We start from the raw sequence: 23,729 nt of genomic DNA on the forward strand, positions 1-23,729 counted from the left end.
TTTATTTTCCAAGCTGAAGAAAATGTACATAGGAAAAAGCAAACCGTAACTGTGAAAAGTCAATTCCTTCTTTTACATTTAGTTCCATTATAGTAGTCTTGCCCATGCTTCAGATCCCAGGAAGTAGGAATTGTTAAAACACAGAGATGGTTTTTAACGTAAGAACTGTCCTTTTAAGATCTGGGACATGTTCTCCTTCATTTCATAAAAGGCACTTTCGCCAGAAAGCTTGGAACAGACTAGAGCAGACGTGTTCTGTGGACCAGCAGCAGTCTGCAGAGCACTTGCTGGTGGTCTATGGCAAGCTGGCTGGTTGCATGGTATTGTATCTCCTTGTTTGTGGCTGCTAAGAACTGTATTTTAAAAAGCTAACAATTCTTTGCTGTTACTTTTCCATGTTAGTAGTTGCTATAGCTGCCACAGGCTTGTTATACTAAGAGAGGTGGGGCCCTGCAGGGAAAAGCACTCTCTGTTAAGATGATTTCCATACTATAAGAAAGCCTAGGAACCCCAGTCTAGAACATGTGAATATCAGCAAAGCTCTGGTAAAGCTCTGATCATTAGCAGCCTCATCCAGCCAGATCTGGCACCTCAAACAATTACCAGTGTTCACAAATCAGTGCTCCCTTGTGCACTGTGTGTTTAGCTGAACATAAATGGGCACATTAGTGTGTAATCACTCTGCATGGTTCTCTTTTTATAGCCCTCTTTACATCAGTAACAGGCCTCTAAAACAGAAGACTCTCTCTTTGAAGTATTAAAAGAGAAAAACAGATCCCAGGATTAGAGAGTTCAGAACAGGCTAATATGTCAATTCCCCTTTAGATTCCAGCTAAGGGGCAAGTCACTAAAAATATGAATTCTTGGAAAAACATAATCCAGGTTTTTTACACCCTGGTATAAATAAGTATAAAGGGGCTAAATGGAAATCAGGAGATAACGTTCAAAACATGCATCAATAAACACTTATACATCCATAGAGAATCCCAAGCACACAGCACGACCTGCCACTCAAGAATTCTGTGGCTAAAAGTGGGATCACTCAAGAAGCAGTCAGTCACGCTGCTGTGCTAGAGAATGCAGTATTAAAAAGCTGAATAAAACTTTATGCAATAGATGTCCTTTTTTTACCCCAAGATTTCTCTGTTCTTACTTAATTGTAACAGTCACCTCCATCAGTTTATCTGTTGTTATTGTTCCCAGGACATGGTGTCGAACTGCAGTGAGTGTCAGAATAGTGGGAGAAGACCTGAAAATCAAAGCAGCAAAGAGGTGAACTAAGTATCTTCCCCTTTTAAAAAACTGAAACAAAAGCATCTCATTTAGCTGAATTTTCCCCCAAAAGTCCCATGCACTTTACAAACTTAGGAATACACGTTAATATAGGAAAGGCAATGAGGTCTAGCTAATAGGACACTGGTCTGGAAGTCTATTCACAGTGCTGTCACTGATCTGTTCTATAACCTTGGGCAAGTCACTGCCTCACTCTGGGCCTCTGCTCCTCCTTCCAATCTTTGTCTGTCTCGTCTATTTCAACTGTATGCTCTTGGGACCAAGGTCTCTCGCTATGCGTTCGCACAATGGTGTCCCGCTCTTGGTTAGTATCTCTGGATGCGAGTGGAATACAAGAGTAAAACTACTCCACCCACCAGCCAGGCACAATCAGCTCAGGTAGCTCACCACTACACAACAGCAGTTTAAGGTGAATACTTTATTCAATAAAGACAGCAGGCAAAAGCAATGGAGGTAGAATGTAACTACCACGGCTTGAATTTAGTCACAACACTATGGGTAGTTACACAGAGCGCAATTCATCTTCTCGTGCACTTTGTTACAAATCTTTTGCATGCCAATCCTGACAAGTGATCAATGTTCTATGTAAAAAGCCATTTTGATGTTTGTTACAAAGAAAAAAAAATCATTATTCAGAGAAACAAAGCTGTAAAAAATATCAGTTTAAAATGACAAAAACCATTTCGAAAGCTTACTAGTTTTAAAATATGGATGAGGCAAGTTTTTGGCCATATCTAATGAACATGAATGTGTCTCGCCTCTTTCGAACATTGTTGTGATAAGGACTCCCTCTACTGGTTAAAATTACTCTCTGTCAACATCTTAAGCTTTGATTTGATGAAGTCCCTGGTGAGGAAAGCATCTTGAAAGCGTACTATGGAAGATACATGTCAAATACATTGGGTAACTTTTGTTCTTACGTGTCATAAGTGTAGTACTCGTGCTCAAACCGGTGACAGGAACGTGGGGTCACTTCATACACACCTGAAGAGTCAAAGACAGAAGCACTGAAAAGACTGAAGTTTTTTATGTTAATATTCAGCAGAATTCTAAGGACAGCTTATAGCCAAAATTGCACCATTTAAAGCAGTTAGTTAAATCAGCGAAACCCCTTCTATGGGCACTAACAAATTGTTTTCTCTCACTTGAATATCAGTCACTAGAGAGGCACTATGGGCTAGTTCCCAGATTTTCCCAGACTACACTGATACAAACAAAATTAGGCAGCATGGCAGGTGGGGACATGCACATTCTGTTGTGATACTTGTGTGGATGCAAACTGAACAGGGTTACTTGTAACCCATTAAGGTGACCAGTCTCCAACTGGTTACTGACCACTGCAGTATCAATAAGACAACTGAAGATCAAGGCCCAACAATGAGTTAAACCCAGAGTTGTGTGTTGATGTCCCTACTAATCAGGCTATTAGGGCATTCAGCACAAAAAAGCTTTAATTCAAACTTTCTGAAGTTCCTTTTTCTGCTTTGAAAAATTTTTGGTATCTTCTATTTCAAACCTATCCCAGAAGGAACCCTGGATTGCGATGAGACCTATGGGATTTGTGATGTCACATTCTAGTAAGGGAAAGCCCAGTTATGAACAAAATATATGAACCTTTAGCCTGCTAAATGTAAATGGTCAAAGATCGGTGCTTCTGATCCAATTCAATGAAAGTTTCTGACCTCAATTTGTTTGTGAAGAATACACTACCCCTAACTGAAGAACTAAATAGTATGAGAGACTTCATCAGCCTTACAATGTATTTCTATATGAACAGGACTACAGCAAACACCGCTCAGAGATTTGAGAGACCCCAGAAGATTAGTTACCTTAAAAAAATGTTAAACTTCCAGCAATGTTTTAAAATCAACATTATAAAGAAGCTACCTGGTTTTGAAAGACAGAATCGGTTAACTCCTTTGGACAGGTTATAAACACCAACATTCTCTGGTCCATTTCCATCCTGGTAAAATTCCTGAATGAGGGACCCCAATACAAAAGATTATCAGCAGGTACCAACACAACAGTATTTACATGGCAAATACTAATTATAGCACTTTTACAACAGTTTCCAACCAAAGATCTCTAAGCCCTTTACAAATGCTGTGAGGCAAATCTCAAAGAGCTCTAAACCTAAATACTCTTGTGAATTAAATATCGTCCTTATTTTACAATCCCGGGGAGAGGGGCAGTGACAGGAAGAGAGATCATTTGCCACTGTCACATATGAAGTCAGTAGCATAGCTGGGAACAGAACTCAGATCTCCTGACTCCCATTCCTGCGCTGCAACTATGGGTATGTCTACACTACAATGTAAACCCAGGGTTAGTGGGACTCAAGTCAGTGGACCCATGGTTAGGGAACCCTGGACTTGAGCATCATCTACATTGTATTTTAACCCTACATTAAGCCTTTTCTAACTCATGCTCAAACCTAGGGATCTGGCATCCACACTGAAGTGCACAGACCCAAGTCAATGTAACCATATCCTAGAGTCCCTAGAACCTCCAAAATGTGGCCGCTCTAGCCATAGGACCATGGTGTACTTTTTGGGAAAACTTTACCACCCACTTTGCAAAAGCCTTGATCGGTTCGCTCACCACTGAAACGCAAGCTTTCTGATAGTGTGCTTGTAGATCGGTGATCAAAAGAGAATGGGTTAATGCAGACCTCAGCTGCTGCTATTTGCAAAGGGCAGGGGGCTTCCACTTTCCACAGTGACCCTCACACAAGTCTACCTAATACTCTAACACCTGTGAAATGTGTTGGACAGAGCTTTCAAACAGGAGAATAACTGCAGAGATTCCAAACTGCATACACGTCAGACTGTGTTAAACTGTGTTTGTAAGAAAACGTAAGCGAATGTGTCACGTACATACCAGTGTAATTGCATGGGAAAGAGAACACCTCAGCATATACCCAGTCTGCCTGAATTCTATTCCAGACACATCTTCCTCCAGAACTTCCAGCTCCAAAGATTTATTCTTCCAGCACCAGTCTTCATGTACAATGCTTACTAGAAAACATGCACGACAGAGAAACTCTTTGTGATTTATAATGGTGGGAACAAAGGTTGTCCTTGTTGCATGGATGTCTCATATGACTCTGCTCCCCAACAAAAACTTGCCCAGAGATGTGACAATAGGTTTGGGGCAACCTAACCAGCAGCACATAGCCATGCAGCATCACTGCTAATCCAAGCACATTTTGCAACTGAAAAACTGAACAGCAAAACCTCCAAGCTGTTCCAATGTCCTGATCTCATTGTGGGTGTGACACTGTGAAAGGTGCCTAGAGGAGCTGCGATCCTTTGAAAATCTCTCCTTATAAGACTATGTTTCAGTGCCAGGTTTAAGAGGGAAATATCAGAGAGCAAACGTTTTATGGTGGCCTGGTAAGGGTTTCTAAAACACTGTTAATGATAGTCACTCAATCACTACAGGAGTTGGGAGAGTGACAGGTGGAAGAATTAGGGCCTGATCAATGCTATTAGTTTTGGCATAGCTACATTTAAGTCAATGGCCTTTTGATTTACACCAGCTAAAGACCCAGACCTGCATGTATAATTCCCAGAGCCCATGGGTCTTTGATTGTAGATTGATTTCAGGGTTGGATAAAAACGGCAAGAAAAGTTGAGGATATTTATTTGTAATATTTTCCAACTACTCTCAAACATCGTATATCTGACTTGTGAGGCAAATACTGTAGTACAGCCAGTTTAAGGACTAGAGCCAGTTTAAGGAAAGGAAGCAGATTACAGTTACAAATTTAGTTACTGAACTAGCGTATTGAGAAATTCTCTCTAATCCCTACTTTTGTATTTGCCAGGTAGCACATTCTCAAATGTGAAAGCCACAGAGTCCATCTTGGCAGAGAGCTGGAGGTTGCGCTTTTCTCCCTGGCGGCTCACAGACTGCAGAGCCACCATCAGATCACCACAGGAGTCTGTGAAAACAAGCAAGACAGACAAAGGAATTATAATGACTTCTAGTTTGCAAACCAAACCCGTTTTTCACTTTCTGAGCACTATAACTTCAGGAAATAAATCTTTTAAGGGGATTATTTCTTGGGCACTCATTTACCAGATCTTTGCTGTATTTTTGAGAAAGTTTTAGTTCATTAAACCACAATATATTCTTGGGGACCAGCTTTTGATCTACTGGGAGCTGACAAGCAGAGGCCCAGATTAGACTCCTGGGTTCAGCCTCTATACACAAGTTGCAGGGCCTAGAAACACTGCCGAGACAGAAAGCTCAGTCCCTGGGGAAGGCCATGGGGAACAATTTAGGTGCAACTATGACCAATTCCACAGAGTTCTGACCCCAGTCCTTTCTGATGAAGTTGCTGAAGTTGGAGGGATGGGGGGGACAGAGGGGAGGAGAGGGGGATTTAAGGGGAATCTCAGGACACCATGTGCAGCTTGAGGGACCTCGCTGGGAGGAACAGGGACACAGTCTAACAAGTGTACTCTGTAAGTACGCTTGTCGGTGGCTTAGGCCTTGATCCTACAAACACTCATGTGTACAAGTAACTATTTGTGAAGTTTGTTGTTGTGGCAGCATTTACATTCAATACACTATCTTTGCACCGGAAAGATACACACCTGCAATCAAGACTTATTATCATCTATCAACTGGTGGGGCTACAGAAGGTAAAAGATAAACTAATTAGTGCTGGCAGTGTGTTTGGTGCAGTTCAGGACACATAGACAAAGAGCCCCTGATCCTGCACACACTTAAGTACATACATAACTTTACTAATGCAAGACACCCCAATGGCCCATCAAAGAGGAGTCTTATTGGACTGTAAGGTTTTCAGAGCAGAGATTATCTCCATCAGTGTTTTGCACAACACAAAGCACCCCCTGGCGCCAAACAGTAAGAAGTCAGCATTTACCTGGGTTAGCCCTGCCTGCAGATTGGTAACTAGTACTGATTACAACAATGCTCATGTTCTGCTCAGGTGCAGGGATATCACACTGACCAGGTATGCTGCTAAAAAGTCACCACCCATGCTTTTACTTTCAAGGCAGGTCTTACCCAAACAGGAGATTTTCCCTGAAACTGATGCTAGAAATTGAGAAAAGGTCACATCCATCACTGGCCTGTCTGCAACCGTCACAGGGAACATTTTGGGTTTCAAAGCAAGTCCTGCTCTGCTTTCAGCCTCCGGAACGATTACCTGCAGGGTACATCACAGCACCAGAGGCTTTTATTTAAATGCTACAGTAATTGTACTGCACACAATTCATTTTTCAGGGGTTAGTGGCTGGAAATGTACTGTACATCTCAGAGAAAACAGAACTTGCCCTTCGGTACATTTGCTTTTCAGGATTATCTGGTCACTACGACAAATATACAGTTCTACAGAGACACAGATAAGAGAGAGGGAGGTCATACCCTGGGGAAAACGCTTGGAAGAAAGCTTCCTCTTTCTTACACTGTCCAGTCTAGCTGCCTCCTAAAAGCATCTGGAATACCTGTGCGCCAGGAACCCTCCCAACAGTTCAGTCCTGATGACCTGCCAATCCCACAAGTGGCAACTGATAGGAACCACCACTTTGGTAAGTGTCAACTCTGTGAGGACTAGGGCAGCCTGTATCTATGAGTCTCCAACCATCTCCTTATAGCATGTTTCCAATCCTTTTCCAGTGGGAAACAGCTGCAAGTTCCCGAGCTCTCAGCTGGAAGGGAATCACCGTGTGCGTCAGCCTTAGTTGCAAGCAGATGCTTAGGCTATGTCTACACTTATGCTGGTGTGTAGAGTACATACACTGCTGAGTACATACACTGCTATACCCAGTACAGGTATAAATAGCAGTGTAGACAGTGAGGTACTGCTTCGGCAAGTAAAGCCGTACCAAAACCTTAGGATATGTACCCTACACAGCTCTCTGCACACCCAAGCAGTGCCTCTCACAATTAAACCACTATATTTAGCAGTGTCCAGTGTCCCGCTGCTGAAGCCTTTCCCTGTCAAAGTGAAATCAGGGAGCTGCTGGAGCCTTTCCCCACTGCTTCCCTGCTGCCAGAGCCTTACGCTGCTGCACGTAGCTACACATACCCTACACACCATCACCAGTATGGAGAAGGCCATAGAAAGCAGGAAGAGGCAGATGCAACAAGCTGTCTGACAAGTCTCACTCACACGGCAATATAATAGGACAAGAAGGAGTGGCAGACAGGATTTCAAACCAAAGACAGATAAAAAACAACATGCATCCTGTGTAGTCTGGTCTCCTACTTTTACCAGCTGTAAGCAAACGGACCACAGGAACTTCAACTCCATTAGAATACAGCAAACATTGTTTTGCCCAGTGTAAAGGGGATAAAAGGACTGGGGAAGACACCTTTTCAGCTTCTTAAACACAAAATAAAACATCCCAAAAAAATCAATATTTTAGTGTCTAGAAAATAACCCGGCTTTTCACTGGAAAAGGAGAAACTGAAGCTTGCTCTCACCTGGATGCTGTATGTACCCGATTTTGCCTTAAAACAAAACGCTCCATGAGGGTCAGTCTCTGTTGTAACCAAAGATGCTTTGTCCTTGTCTTGTGGCATCATGATTATCTTGTATTTATTGAACTGTTTGATTGTGTCAGGGAAGCGAGTTACTGAGATCTGACCACACACACTGAATCTACAAATGAGATTGCCATCCATTAGCCTGAACACACAGATCCCAAGTAAAACATGTGCATTCAAACCCCATTAAAAAAGAAATATCACTAAGTTGGAGAGACAGATGTTCAGTGCAGTGCACTCCTCTTAGTTACCACAAGAGAATCCAGTAGCATTAATGCAAGTTACTGTATAATCAACTTTATTCTTAATGGAGTCACCATGCAGTTACTGCCTAACATGTATGTTTTAAATTGAACTGCACCATCCCATAACAAGATAAGCGTTTCCCAAAACTAAACACTGAACACATTTCTCTTTGGTTACAACAGCTCATTGTTCGCACAATGCTAAGCAGTATCTATGCCTCTGGTACTACAGATCATGCACTCAAAACTTTGAAAATCTAAACCTGTCAAAGATTTGGGTTGCTTTTTTTTTTTTTTTTTTAAATCGATTCACATTTCTACCCTTAACATCGTACTCACCCTGTTGCTATGATGTCAGCCAGCTGTGGTGTGTTCGGTGCAATTTTCACTGTAATGGTATCAAAGAAGAGGTGCTCTTTCTGTGCATGAATAGTGTATGTGCCTGTTGTTATGTTTTCGAAGCGGAAAGAGCCATCAGCTTTTGTTTTTACTGTAACAAAGACAAGACAGTGAGGAAAAGGTGTGTAAAGTGTATTTTCTTGTCCGCATTAATAAAAAAGTCTGAAATGGCCTTCAAAGCTCCAGGTTACTTTTAACGAGCATTGTGTGGCAAGAAATAGTTAAAGGGTTTCTTACTAACACAGCTTTTGTTTCTATGTCTTACAGCTCTGTCCTTGATTTGGCAAGTGTCACAAGAGAAATTGTGACAAAGCTTTAAAAAAGCAAAACAATACGATAACAACAGACCGCAAATGGAAAATTAATCCAGCGACTGAAAATCCCTTTAACTTGCCAAATAAACCACAATGAAAGTATCTTATTGCCCTCTAGTCTTTAGTTCAATCTCAGGCCCTATTCCCATAGTTTAGACTTCCCCATAGCACCACAGATCAAGATCACTGTGCACCTTTAATTTGGTCATTCAGTGTCACAATAGCATCAGGAACACCTTCTCCTTCAGGGCCATTCAATACTCTGCCTGTGACCGAGAAGCCCATTACATGGAAAACAGGCTGTTGGGGAGGAAAAAAAATAGTTTAACATTTGTATCCACCATATAACAGTGTTTGGCTGTACATTTATAGTTAAAAACAATCTGTTCTGTATGACCTAACACAGGGAATTTAGAAAAAAAAAATTATTTTCACTTTTAGAACTAAATCTCTCTGATGTGTTTGTTACATAAATTCAGATCAAAATCAAAGCAACTTATATCAACAGCTGCAGGAACAGGATGGTTTTCAGTTCATTCTTTTACTATTGTAGTGCCTCTAAGTCATGGAACAGGACACTACGCTACGCTCTGAACAAACACCGAACAAAATGACAGTCCCTGCCCAAAGAGTTTACCATCTAAGGAGCTCACATAACCAATTTAAAAGGTTACTGTGCAGTTGCAAAAGGGAGAGAACAAGTTCACTGATCTGTAGGATTATTTTCCCAATTTTGCTTTTTTCTTTAAAACCAGCCTCAAGTGTCAAAACACCATGCCAGAGCGTTGGGACACGAAATGTGCCTGATCCTCCCCATTATCAGATTACATGCTCTACAGTTTGCTACCTATCCAAACATGCATTAGGAATTTGCTTAACACTGATCATTAGGAAGAAAACTCTGGTGGAACAAATCTGCTTTCTACTAAAACAAATTCAGTTGTTATAGGTATAACTCTACAGGGAAGTTTTTCTCTGTAAATATCTGAAATTAACCCCTTACCTCAATTTTCAGACTGTCATGTTCTACCAAGAAGTCCAGTCTAGATGGAGCAACATCAAAGGTAATTCTCTCTCCCCTGTAGAATGGTATCTGGAAGAAGATAAATTTCTTTGAGTCCTATGTAGCTGTGGTATAATCAAGGCATTGTGTCCTATGTGGCACATTAGACAAAGTTATGCTGCACAAAGCTGGCACCCCTTGTTGCCTTTTTGAAATGGAGTTGAAAATTTGCTGGAGAAATAATTCAGAGGGATGGTGGCATGGAATGAGTTAACCTTTCAGAATGTTTTTGGTGTGGCAGTCTTATATTTAAGCATAATAGAGGAGAAATTAAATCAGGCAACCCAAGCTTCATTGTAAGAGTCACACGCAATCACACATGGCAGGGAATTGGTAAGCGTTGTCCACACAGTCAAGAACGGCAAATACAAATGGTTATATAAATGTTATACTCTGTTCTTAGGTATTTAAAAGCTGGCATTCAAGCCAAAATATTTTCACTGGTAGTCCTGGAGTCTTGTGCAGAGGACGAATTACAGAACACACTGAGAAGATTGCCTCATTGCAACTGCTTCATAGAATCATAGAATATCAAGGTTGGAAGGGACCTCAGGAGGTCATCTAGTCCAACCCCCTGCTCAAAGCAGGACCGATCCCCGACTAAATCATCCCAGCCAGGGCTTTGTCAAGCCTGACCTTAAAAACTTCTAGGGAAGGAGATTCCACCACCTCCCTAGGTAATGCATTCCAGTGTTTCACCACCCTCATAGTCAAAAAGTTTTTCCTAATATCCAACCCAAATCTCCCCCACTGCAACTTGAGACCATTACTCCTTGTTCTGTTATCTGCTACCACTGAGAGCAGTCTAGAGCCATCCTCTTTTGAACCCCTTTTCAGGTAGTTGAAAGCAGCTATCAAATCCCGCCTCATTCTTCTCTTCTGAAGACTAAACATCCCCAGTTCCCTCAGCCTCTCCTCATAAGTCATGTGTTCCAGTCCCATAATCATTTTTGTTGCCCTCCACGGGACTCTTTCCAATTTTTCCACATCCTTCTTGTAGTGTGGGGCCCAAAACTGGACACAGTACTCCCAGATGAGGCTTCACCAGTGTCGAATAGAGGGGAACGATCACGTCCCTCGATCTGCTGGCAATGCCCCTACTTATACATCCCAAAATGCCATTGGCCTTCTTGGCAACAAGGGCACACTGTTGACTCATATCCAACTTCTCGTCCACTGTAACCCCAAGGTCCTTTTCTGCAGACCTGCTGCCGAGCCATTCAGTCCCTAGTCTGTAGCGGTGCATGGGATTCTTCCGTCCTAAGTGCAGGACTCTGCACTTGTCCTTGTTGAACCTCATCAGATTTCTTTTGGCCCAATCCTCCAATTTGTCTAGGTCCCTCTGTATCCTATCCCTACCCTCCAGTGTATCTACCACTCCTCCCAGTTTAGTGTCATCTGCAAACTTGCTGAGGGTGCAATCCACACCATCCTCCAGATCATTTATGAAGATATTGAACAAAACCGGCCCCAGGACCAACCCCTGGGGCACTCCACTTGATACCAGCTGCCAACTAGACATGGAGCCATTGATCACTACCAGTTGAGCCCGACAATCTAGCCAGCTTTCTATCCACCTTATAGTTCATTCATCCAGCCCATACTTCTTTAACTTGCTGGCAAGAATACTGTGGGAATACTATGCTTGCTGTTTCCTGCTAACACACCCAGCTACAAAGCAAGCAGCCATTGTAAAGAGGAAATACAGAAGGGGGTCGTTTCCTCACTGTTTGCCCTCAGGTTAGGATGGATCTTGTCCTAGTCGTCAGTCCGACAGCTTTTCAAGAAGTTATCTGGGTGGACAAAAATCAGAGAGGCACTGAAGATTTGCCAGGGTTTGGATAAAGACTGGATTTCCGCACTTTCTAGTGGTGAGAGGAGTGAACCAGCCAGGACTTCTGCATCCTATTTTTCACCTCTGTCACTGACTCCCTGGATACCTCGCCCAAGTCACGTGACTGCTCATGGCTTAGTTCACCCCGGAGGGGAGAGGCTTGGCAGGTGACAGATGCTTGTCAGAACAATCGCTGGTCAGTGGGGCAGGGATGCTTTGGGATTACAATGGGAGGATCAAATGCACTGATGCAGCTGCCTCACTTACATGTCCTGACAGGAAAGTACAGTGTTAGTGCAATCACAACTGCAGGTGCCTCTACACCACTAGAAAAAGGTAAGGGAATGGATACATGGTGCAGTCCAAGCATTTTACAGATTGCAATGCCAAAATGCTCTATACCAGGCCTAGCATGAGACCTAATTAGAAGACTTGCAAGGACTTTTCCTCCCTGGCTGAGAGTGAATATGTTTATTAGGAGTTGTGAGTGAACTAAAGAGGAGAACTTTAGGGATGCAATCCAGCAGCAACTATCTGCAGCTTTCCAGCCCAGTCCAAGCTTCAGGGGTGGTCTGTGACCAGCTGAGCTATCCAGATGAGAACTTGATTGGCTTCATCAGCCTCAGAAACACCACCACATAGCTCTTCCACCCCAACTTACTTCAGCACCCAACTTTTTACACTGCACAGCTCTTTTCCAGCTATTTCATCCAATTTAGAAAGCTTCCATTAGCGCTGTTTTGGCAGCTATAAAATTATGAATTCTGGTTTAGAAAAAATAAGAAACCCAACAGCAATCTAGTGTACAAAAAAGCGATGAACTTTCTAGTTACCTACCACAGTGTATTCCCCACTTGGTAAAGACAGGAAGGTGAAAGATCCGTCCTCTTTTGATATAACATTGCACAGATAGTAAAGAGACTCGTCTCTTGCTTGGAACCCATCAACTGGAGAAATGTTGCAGCCCATAATATCCTGTGCAAATAAAAAGCAATATTATTTCTTTCTCCCATACATTCTGTATCCTCCTGAGTGGAGAAAAACAGTTACACTTCATACAAAGGGATAGATTTTCAAAAGCAGCCTCTAAAATTAAAACTGCAAATTTGCACCCCAAGTTCTTGTGCACACTTTTTTTTGGGCGGGGGAGGGAAATGTTTAAATGCGGCAGGAGAATTGTGCGAGGCTTTAGGGGCAGAGTTTGAAAGTGTGTACACACCAGAGAAAACTACATAAATGAAATTATATACTAGCAAGTTTAAAGGCAAAAGAATCAAGAAATTCAATATCTAACAGCTGCACTGCATGTCTGTACAGTACTATCTGTAATACTGTAGACAGGATTAATATTTTACGCTAGAGGTGCGTTTTGGTTTTTTTCTCCCTGAAGAGTGATAAGCACTTGAAAATAAACACTTAAGAACAAATAATTTCTGAACCAGAACATAAGTTTTCCTAGTCCTATGCTACCGGGGGAGGGAAGAGGGTGGTGTTGGAGTTGCCATACCAGATGAGATCAAGGTCCATCAAGTGTGGTATCCTGCCTCCAATTGAGGCTAAGATCTGATGCTTCACAGAAAGATGGAAAACCCTAGCACTGCACAATGCTGTGCCAGAAGTTCTTTCGTGACCCCTGTGGAGCTTTTGCATTGCTGGAGAAACCCAAGATTTGTCACCCAGAGCTTAGCATGCAGAGACAGATAACTGGACAAATATGACTTAAGAAAAATGTAGGGGGTTAAATCCCCCTCCCTGCCGTCCCAACAAAAATCTTACGACTCTGACATAAACACAAACACTTAGTTTTGTATGTACTGCAACCTTAGAGCTCACGCACATGCTCAGTCTCACTGAGCTCATGCAAGTAAAGTTAAGCACATGCAGACTTATGCATAAAATCAGGGCCTTTTTGCAAAAGAATAATTAAAGGAGCATTATTCATTATCAGATTACAAATGTTCTCCATTCACATCCTTATTACGAATACAATGTGTCTGATCTTACACTACCTCTTTGGTGACTGAGGAGGAGAAAAGAAGAAACATGACCCCTTTCATGGGTTCCCCATCACTCCGCACAGAGCCTGAAACATTGTAGCCAGCAACAACTAGAGGGCCAGCAGCGTAGGCATTGGAATTGGTCACTCTCACCATTGTGTTTGCCTGAAATGTAGAAGCCGATACATTGCAATCAAATAATAATAATAGGATGCCTTTTATAACTACCACTAAGACACAACAACATTAAACAAAAGCAAGACAGCTAAACAATGATGCAATTACATACATAATATTCAGAAAGGATTTCTAATCCACAGCATCGTTATTCAGGGTGAAGATGACAACACAGCAACAAGCAATGTGTCAGACAAAGGACCCCGCTGAAAAACCACCATTAAGTTGCTTTAACGGGAGATTGGGATGGACATAAGTCCATGGGAAGTAACTGTCACTACTACAAAGGCCTGGTCACCACTGGTGATCTCAACATCAGACTGGACTGCAAACTTTCTGTTTACAAATACAAGTAGGAAGGTGCAGGCTCTGCACATGCATTTTTCATTATGCATAGTCATTCAGCCTGCTAGCCCTGTACCTTTCAAGCCCAGCCTGACAAGGCCGTTTCCCACCACCCTCTAAGTGAAATTTACAAAAAACATTGATCTAAACTTCTTTCACTGATTCAGATCTTCTCTCATGTTCATTCCTAATTACTTAAAACAGAGTGGTGCACTAATCGATATACGCCAGCAATAAGCCGAAAGTCACCTCTCTTTTACCAGTGCTTTCTGGGCACTAACCTCTTTCAACATCCAGGTAGGATGAGATGCAAAGATTTCATATTCTCCAGGAAGCACTTTGAAAAAAGCAAACCTGTGCAACATGAAATGTTATTTTTTCTCAGTATTTCCAGCACATTCACAGAACCACCAGATATTGGCATACATTAGAAAAAATATTTAAGCAAAAAACCAAAATCATTAGCAAGAATCCCAAATAATTTAAAATATTTTGTTCCCAAATCTACTAATGCAGTATAAACTTAATCAATCGCGTGCGCACACAAAACTTACTTTCCTCCAGCTTGGGTCACAGTAGCTTGTATATTTACTTCAGTACCAGAATTTCTCAGTACAACCTGGACTCCTGCAGGACCTAATGTTTGACCCTTGCTGAGAACCTGTCAAGAGGCACAAACAGTAACTTGCCAAGCAGCAGTGTACTGCTCCTATGAAATAGACATGCATTGTTAAACTGGGATGTGGCAAAAGAACATAAAAGGAGTCTAACCTTTCCAGTCACAGAAAACCCTGTAAACACAAAGTTAATATCTCCTCCTTTTGTGCAAATGTCATTAACACCATCCACGTGGATGTCCACACTAGTTGGCTCTGGAAAAAAAAAAAAATGAAATCGCAAACTACACTAGTGACATGGGAATTGTGGGTCTATTTTACTGCAGCTTTGCAGAATCATAATGGAAATTTACTAGCCCAAGCCCAATATCAGCTTGCCAACCCTTACCATGTGAAGAAACTACAGATGTTTGACTCACCAATCAAAAAGTTACTTTCCCCGGGCAAATGAGTGAATAGCCTCATTATTTCGTACACTACTTTTACTGTTTGATTGTATTTACTGAAATGTTGTAAGCTTCTTTAAAAAGCAAATCATTTAAAGGGTTGGCTTCTCAGAAACCAGAGACTGAATAATGAAGTCATAAAACTTTCTAATTAGAGAGGTGCTAGAATATAAAGACCCGCCACTGTCAACCACTTGAAGTTGCCTTGAAAATATCCACCTCAGAGGCACATTAGAATCAAGCTAGTAGGTCTTCTTCCCTCTCCCACCTAGCAACTTACGTTTCTTCAATGGAATACAGTTAAAGTCAATGTGCATGTTTTCCTATAATGTGGTAAAAGGGAAAAGTCTTGTGGCTGGAGCTTCAGTCTGGGAGTTCATTTTAGATAGCAAGATATTTAATTAGGAAAACCAAACTTATTTTGTTTACTGAAAATCCTTAATGCTAGTTTCTATGTTCTTTCTTCAACCTACAATTCAGTGTTTCACTGGAGTGCCAATATTGCAGCAGCCATTTTCAACATTTGAAGGAGTCCATAGCAGTAACCACCCCAAAGCAAGGCCCATAGTAAGAGCCTCATGAACCCCTTCCCTCACCCACAGCTCATTCAAACTTCTATTACAAGCTCCAAAACTCCATGCACCTTAATTCTATAAAATGAAAGATCTCAGTGTCTTCTGGGAAATTTTTCTTCCCAGAAGCAGGAAGAGTAACATCTTTATAAACTAGAACTAAAACACACGTTATGTGTTGCTGTTCCGTAGTCCCCTCTTTCTACAGTTAAGCTTTAAAAGAGTTTCAGGACACACTGAACACATTCAAGATGCCACAAACTCTCTAAAATGGTCACTATTTCTGCCAATGCACTCAAAACTGCCCTATTACCATTTATTTTTATATAAATAAGAAGCTCCTATCCCAAACTCTAGACATTTCTGACATCTTTAAAAAAAGACATGGTCTGATTTTCAAAAGTACAGAGCATCCACAGCTCCTATTGACCTCAGTTAATTGATGGGCACTCAGCATTTCTGAAAGTCGGGCCTATACAGTCCATGCATTTCAACCAATGCAAAATATAACAAATCCAGCAGCCTAATCCTTAGCCAAGGCAAACCACCCAAAAATAAAAATACCCTATTCCCCTGACCATTCTAATTTCCTTCCAAAACCCCACCCTCCTAAAGCAGTACTAGGCTTAGCCCATACAGGTGACCAGAATGTCCAGTTGGTGGTTTTTGTTATGTGAACAATAAGGATTGGGATGAAACCAAACTAATTTTCACAGAAAGGTACATTTTAGACATTTAAACCATAACTAGGACATACCTAAGTAGAGCTTAGCTCATTTGAAACAATTGCTTTTTCCAGTCTACAAATCAGAGCCAGTCTAAAGGAGGCAGTGGAACAGCTGCATGTGCAATTGCACCATTTCTACAGCAGACCAAGTACTCACCAAAACTCCAGCCAAGAGGTGGCTCAATCTTAAGAACAAAATCCCCCTAGAAAAAGAGCATAACGAGGATCTGTTGATTTAAATGGAATCAGCTAGCTTAAAGAAAAACATTCAGTGCACAGTTTCAATGTTGCAGAGAGTATTTAAGAACACATTAAAAAATCCAAAGCATTATTTTCAAAATCCCTGTGACTGCTTGAGTATCACCATTCAGGAAATAGGTCAGGGGCCTCTCTCAACAGGGACTTCCATTTCAGTGACAGTACCGCCAGGAGGCCTATGGAAGATACTAAGACCACAGTCCTGCCATGAGCTCCATGCAGATAGACCCATATATCAGTAGAACCCCACTGAAGTCAACAGGGTATGACAGGCACTCAGGGGTTTACCTGTGCAGTGTTCATTGTAGGATTAGGGCCTAAACACTGGAAATCTGAAAGCCTTCAAGTTATGAGGAGAAGGGGGGTATTTTTTGTTAATTTAGATAATTTAATTTAAATTTTTTAAAAAACATTAAGCTATTATTAGAACATTTGAGGCTGATTTCCATTTTTTTTTTCCGAATGTAAGCATCAGCTTTCCCAGTGTAACTTTGCATCAAACTCTAAAAAGACATTTTATTCTGCAAACAGGACTGAATGTTAAATTAGCCCGTTGTGTTACTGCATGGCAGAGAGAGCACAACAGCTCTGGCTTCTTACCTTATCATACAAGGGAATCATGAAGTAGCCATTATTTGGGGCACAATCTGTTTGGTATTTCAGAGTCCCATGCTTTGTATATAATTTAATCTACAAGAAACAGAAAAAGATGAAAAGTTGTCTCTGAAAAATATACATGTAAGTGAAATCTGAAAGAGGAATTCCCAGTGGATTTTGCACCACAAAACCATTGCACAGTTCCCTGGGGATAAGAGAGGGAAAATTTACAGGGGGAAAAAAAATAAATAAAAATCACACAAAAAGGTGAATCTCAGACTTGGGAAAAAATGGATGAATGTTTTTAAAAGAACCCAGCTTAGAAGGAGAAAATACATTAAAGGAATACTGTCAACGTGAAATCTAGTCAATATAAAAAAATAGTTAAAGTAGTTTCACACAAATCCACAAATTCCCACGCAATCTCTTTTGTGATTTTACAATCACAATTTCCTAGGGTTTTGGTTTTTTTTTTTAGTTGCGCTCTCTCTCTTCCCCCCCCCCCATACAAAACTGACAAACAAAATGGAAATTAATTAACTGACTATTCAGGGGAAAACAACAAACCCTGCTAAACACAAAAAGCTGTCAAATGCACAAAATGGGGAAAAAAATTCTCTCTGTAGTCTGTCAGTTCAAACAAGGTTAGGTCTTACTAACTATGGTGGGCAAAAACATTCAGGCAAAGTTTGATTTTTAAGTTGACAGCCTCCCTTTAAACGGCGATTTAAAACCCCCACAATTCTCCGCAACATAAGATGGACCTTAAAGACAGCAGAAACACATGGGATTTAAAGACAACAAAGCCCATTTAAAAAAGAATCGTAACAATCCTTGCAAACGCACCAGCATCCTCCAACTTCCCAAAACACCCTAACGCTAACTCGGGAGAGGAACAACTTAGGGACCATTTTACACGGAAGGCGCTGACACAGGGGCGCTGGGTGACCTTGGAAAAACCTCGATGGGCAGATGAAATCCACCATTCGAACCACAAATGGGCCTGAACCAGCTGCCCTCCAGCTCTGGGCGAGTTCAGATACAGGCTCTCCAGCGTGACACACACAACCCCAGGCAACGGGCGGACCCTGCTGCCCCCCGCGGAGGCCTGGCTGCCCGGAGAGTGGGGCAAAGGGGAAGGCATGTGCCAGCTGCTCTCCGAGCCGGGCTCCGAGGACAGGGACCCCGGAACTGAGGAGAACCGGGGACGTGGGGGAGGATTCCCGCTAGGGAAGTACGGGGCACACGGCTGGGCATAGGGGCGCCTCGGGGGTCCCTGGGGGAACCTCACAGCCGCCTGGGGGTGAGGCCGGCTGCGGGGGGGTTCCCTTATGGGAGGGGTCCCGGCTGGGGGGCGAGGAGGATCCCTGGGGGGAAGGCTCCCTTGGGGGGGGGGCTCAGGCAGGGAAGGCCCCAGAGGGCGCCCCGGAGGCGGGGACTCTGCGGGGACCCGGGCGGCCCACCTCGATCAGGGAGTAGCTGATCTCCACGTCGGACTTGACGAAGCCCCCGCACCCCACCACGATGTCCTCGGAGCCCCGCGCCAGGGCCCAACACAGGGCCCAGCAGAGCGCGGCCGCCCAGCCCCGCCGCATCCCGCCCCCCTGCCGGCGGCCCACGCGCGCCGGGACCAGAGCGGCGCTGACACACGCCCCGCAGCCGGGCTCTCCGGCCCTGCGACAGGCGGCTCGCGGAGAGGGCCCGAAGGGCCGCGGAGTAGGAGCTGAAACCGCAGCCTGCTGCCATCTGCTGGCCTGGAGGGCTCCCACGCCTGAGATCCCGGACTCGGCCCATCCCCATCCCATAATCGGCCCTATCCCCCTCCACCCCAGGATCCTAGTATATCCCCAAAAAGAAAAGGAGGACTAGTGGCAACTGAGAGACTAACAGATTTATTTGAGCATAAGCTTTCCTGAACTACAGCTCACTTCATCAGATGCATACCATGGAAAATACAGTGGGGAGACTTTATATACACAGAGAACATGAAACAATGGGTGTTACCCTACACACTGTAACCAGAGTGATCAGGTAAGGTGAGCTATTACCAGCAGGAGAGGTGGGGAAAAAAATTGTAGTGATAATCAATGTGAGCCATTTCTAGCAGTTGACAAGAAGGGGGGCGGGGGGGGGGATAAACATGGGGAAATATTACACAAAGTAAAACTGATACATCCACTCCCAGTCTTTATTCAAGCCTAATGTAATGGCATCCAGTTTGCAAATTAATTCAATTCAGCAGTCTCTCCTTGGAGTCTGTTTTTGAAGGTTTTTTGTTGAAGAATTGCCACTTTTAGGTCTGTAATCGAGTGACCAGAGAGATTGAAGTGTTCTCCGACTGGTTTTTGAATGTTATAATTCTTGACATCTGATTTGGCCAGACCAGATAGTCTCTACCTAAAAGAATAAATGGACACAAATCAGATGTCAAGAATTATAACATTCAAAAACCATCAGCATAGCAATGTCTACACTGAAGTGCTACAGTGCACAGCTGTAGCATATTAAGTGTAGTAGACAATCCCTTAGAAACTGATTTAGTTTAATCAGCGCAACCTCCATGGATTTCAGATTAACAGTGCTTTAGAGCAATTTAGTTTGATTCCTTCCTGAGTTAATTAAGGGTATGTCTACACCGCAGAGATTATACCTGCAGAGCCTTGTATCATAGACAGAGCCAACACCAACAGAAGGGGGTTTTGGTGTAGAAACACCAGGTTGCTGAATGAAGTTAACTAGTTGCTAGATGCCCCCTTCCATTGACATAGTTGTATCTACACAGGGGTTAATGTAGCACAGCAAAGTCATTCAGAGGTGTGGTTTTTCCACACCCTGGGTCCTGACCCACATTCCTGTGCTGCTATAGCTTTCCAGTGTACACAGACCTAAAAGGGGTCATTAGTGTTAATTAGTGAAATTGATACAGCTTGCTCTGGGCTGTGAGGTTAGCCTTGGAAATCTGACCCTGGGGGCCAATCCTAGGCAGTTTTGGGGTCTGTCGCTCCCCAGCAGTCAGGGAGATAGGTAGGTGGATATAATGGAGCAGGGAGTGGAGTCTGACCCCCAAATCTGCTAATCTGGAGCTGGGCGCGCGCTTGTATCTGCCCTTTGGGACCGAGGCCTTTATAGTCTCTGGGGGACGTTCCCAGCGGGACGCGGCCTCCACTCCAAGCTCTCCTCGGGTTCGGGGCCGGTCCGTCCGGGCCCAACCCCGAAGGCCATTTGCTCGGCAAACAGGCCCGGGCTCTCGTCACACATTAACCACCCTGGCCAGCGAGCCACGCGGGCGGCCGGAGCCAGCGCAGGAGGGCCCAGGCCGGCCGCAGCCCCCGCCGCGCTCCGGGGCACGCACCATGGCCGGGGGCGGCTGGCTGTGTGGCTCCCGAGAGGGCTTCGCGGGCCTCTGGGTGAGTGAGCTCCCGGCGCCCCCGGCTGCGGAGGCGGTTTCCCAAAATCCCCCCCCCCAGGCGGACCCCGGGCGGCAGCTGCTCGTTTTGCAGCAGGGCATCGCACCAGCCGCTCCCCGCCCCGCGCTGCCGCTGGGCACGATTCGGATCTTGCAGCTGCTGCTGGGCACGATTCGGATCTGAGAGCGGGCTCCAGGTGGCAGCAGCAGCTACGTCTGGTACCCCGGTTGCAGTGCTTGTGCATAGCCCGTCACTGGGGTCTGTGCGATGGGGGTGGGGCACTTAAACGCTGCCTCGTGCCTGGAGAAGGGGACCATTCCCCCTTCCTAGCCCTGCAAGAAGTGCAGCAATTTCCCAGCTACTCAGAGCCCGCTGGCTTCTTTCTCTCGCTCTCGGGTTTCCCCGTTTGCAGTGTTATATGAGAGGGCACTGTTTATCGCCAGCTGCAGAGTCCAGACCTTTGCCCACTCTCCAGGCGTTTCTCCTCTCAATCATTGTAGACAAATGGTTCATTACCCCTTGCCGCGGGGGGTGGGAGGAGAACAAACTACAGTTACCTGAAGGGGGGAGACCAACTGCTGGAGCGTGTAGGAGAGATCCAACAAAGAGAACTAGAGCTGAGAGTGAAAAAAACGCCCAGCAGTGTTATAGAGCTCCCCCCATTCATAGATAGCACCTGTCCGCTTCACTGACCTTCCCTGCTTCAAGAAACTTTGGACTCGTGGAAGCTGAAACCCTTTCCCAGAAGCCCTTAGCTTTGGGCACGGTCCAAAGCTAATACACCATTCTGGACTTTAATATTTGAAAATATAAGCTACAACAACAATAGGTGGAATGCAGTCAAAGTCTTTAACAAAGTGTTATGCTGGTTGCATCATACATTGTCTCTACCTATTACTGGTGGCAAAAATATTTGCAATCCTTCTAATGTATAAGGCCATGTCTACTCCACAAAATTGTCAACTTAATTTACATCAGCATATAGCCACTGCAATTATTAAATCGCTTGAATGTGCACACGCTTGGCTTCTTAGGTCAGTAGTGAGCTGACTCGAGGATCATTTATATTCAGAGGTGCTGGAACTAGGGGTGCTGGGGCTGCTGTCATGGGCTTGAATTAATTTCTATTATATAACAGGCTTACAGGTTGGTTCAATGACTCTCAGCACCCCCACTAAAACAATTGTTCCAGCACCCCTGCTTGTAGTGTCAGCCTTGGGCATTATGGGACAGCTCCTGAAAGCCAGTAACAATAGATGTAAGTAATACAATGTCAACACTGACACTTAGTTGACCTAGTTACATGGACCATGACTCTGCACCACTCAGGGAGGTGATGTTATTAAGTCGGTGTAGAGAGGCACTTGCATCGACCTAGCTGTGGAAGTGTCTTCACTTACATTTGGCTCCCACCCATGCAAGGCAGTTTACATCAAACTAACTGTGTAGTGGCCCAAGACACTAAAATTACTGTTAACTAGAGCCACAGGTACCACAATTTTTATATAATGGTGGTTGGAAATAAAACACATTATTACAAAAAACAGTATCAAAATATTAAGGATGAAACCCTTTCCCATTGACTTCAATGGGAGTTTGAAGTTGACTTCAATGGGGGAGAATTTCACCCTCAATATATAATGGGCCAGATTATTTTCTGAATTACACTAATCATTCAGTGGGGCTTAACTAGAGTTAAGGTCCAAGGAGTCCATGATGGAAGGTGTCAAGGTTCCTTCCCCACTCTAAACTCTAGGGTACAGATGTGGGGACCTGCATGAAATACCCCCTAAGATTATTCTTACCAGCTTAGATTAAACGCTGCCACCACCAAAGTGTTATATAAAGAACAGGGGAAGTGCCCACTTGGAAATTTCTCCCCCTCAAAATATCCCCTCCCCCCCACAGCACTACACCCCCTTTCCTGGGGAAGGCTTGATAAAAATCATCACCAATTTGCATCGGTGAACACAGACCCGAACACTTGAATCTTAAGAACAATAAAAAAAGCAATCAGGTTCTTAAAAGGGAATTTTAATTAAAGAAAAAGTAAAAGAATCACCTCTGTAAAATCAGGATGGTGAATACCTTACAGGGTAATCAGATTCAAAACACAGAGAATCTCTCTAGACAAAACCTTAAGTTACAAAAAATATACATTCCCTTCAGCACATTTTATCAGTTATTTAAACAAAATAGAATCTAAACGCATATCTAACTAGATTGCTTACTAACTCTTTACAGGAATTCTGACCTGCATTCCTGCTCTGGTCCTGGCAAAAGCATCACACACACACACACACAGAGAAAATCCTTTGTTTCCCCCCACTCCAGCTTTGAAAGTATCTTGTCTCCTCATTGGTCATTTTGGTCAGGTGCCAGCAAGGTTATCTTAGCTTCTTAACCCTTTACAGGTGAAAGGTTTTTCCTCTGGCCAGGAGGGATTTAAAGGTGTTTACCCTTCCCTTTATATTTATGATAGAAGGGTATTAAAATGTCTTTAGCGCTCCTTATATTAACTTTACTTCAGTATATACCTGTAATGTTATTTATTCATAAGAGAAATACTTTTAAAAGGGCTATGGGGAATAGAAACCTAAAGGGACACACTTTACAGTCTCCTTGCTCAAAACTGATAAAGCCTCATAGTAATTAGCAAACCATCATCCACTTTCTCTCCTCATCAAGTGATTGCTTTCTTCTCAGCCTTGCCTTCTATCAGCATACTGAATAGGAAGGTCCACATCAGGTGTCAGTAGCCCCCTAACTGATGAAAGCACTGATACCACCCTAACAAGCTGCTAAAGGCAAGATAACAGACTTCACTTGCATGGAGCTAAAACAAATTTATGTGATTTCCCATCTATATCCACACCTGTCTCTCTAATCCTGTGAAAATGATCTTAGCACAGG

At 43.5% G+C, this 23,729-nt stretch overlaps 2 protein-coding genes across 3 annotated transcripts in view; one reads left to right on the top strand and one right to left on the bottom strand.

The window, feature by feature from the left end:
* Window positions 1-19,019, bottom strand: part of LOC144270814 (BOS complex subunit NOMO1) — a 32,779-nt gene extending 13,760 nt beyond the window's left edge. For both annotated transcript variants that reach the window (XM_077827613.1, XM_077827612.1), the window contains exons 1-18: window positions 18,873-19,019; window positions 17,413-17,502; window positions 16,712-16,757; window positions 14,964-15,064; window positions 14,747-14,853; window positions 14,474-14,546; window positions 13,683-13,835; window positions 12,511-12,648; window positions 9,780-9,869; window positions 8,971-9,076; window positions 8,403-8,553; window positions 7,756-7,933; window positions 6,334-6,475; window positions 5,108-5,239; window positions 4,174-4,310; window positions 3,181-3,268; window positions 2,214-2,277; window positions 1,154-1,249 (exon numbers count right to left, since the gene is read on the bottom strand). In XM_077827613.1, coding sequence (XP_077683739.1) covers window positions 1,154-1,249; window positions 2,214-2,277; window positions 3,181-3,268; window positions 4,174-4,310; window positions 5,108-5,239; window positions 6,334-6,475; window positions 7,756-7,933; window positions 8,403-8,553; window positions 8,971-9,076; window positions 9,780-9,869; window positions 12,511-12,648; window positions 13,683-13,835; window positions 14,474-14,546; window positions 14,747-14,853; window positions 14,964-15,064; window positions 16,712-16,757; window positions 17,413-17,502; window positions 18,873-19,004 — 2,024 coding nt within the window. In that variant the 5' untranslated portion in view covers window positions 19,005-19,019. The remainder of the gene's footprint in view (window positions 1-1,153; window positions 1,250-2,213; window positions 2,278-3,180; window positions 3,269-4,173; window positions 4,311-5,107; window positions 5,240-6,333; window positions 6,476-7,755; window positions 7,934-8,402; window positions 8,554-8,970; window positions 9,077-9,779; window positions 9,870-12,510; window positions 12,649-13,682; window positions 13,836-14,473; window positions 14,547-14,746; window positions 14,854-14,963; window positions 15,065-16,711; window positions 16,758-17,412; window positions 17,503-18,872) is intronic.
* Window positions 19,020-20,446: 1,427 nt separating this feature from the next.
* Window positions 20,447-23,729, top strand: part of ABCC6 (ATP binding cassette subfamily C member 6) — a 47,097-nt gene continuing 43,814 nt past the window's right edge. Inside the window, 2 exon segments of the mRNA XM_077827757.1 lie at window positions 20,447-20,476; window positions 20,478-20,816. Of these exon segments, the coding sequence (XP_077683883.1) occupies window positions 20,447-20,476; window positions 20,478-20,816 (369 nt within the window).

Source organism: Eretmochelys imbricata, chromosome 10 (genome assembly GCF_965152235.1).
Source record: "Eretmochelys imbricata isolate rEreImb1 chromosome 10, rEreImb1.hap1, whole genome shotgun sequence".
NCBI lineage: Eukaryota > Metazoa > Chordata > Testudines > Cheloniidae > Eretmochelys > Eretmochelys imbricata.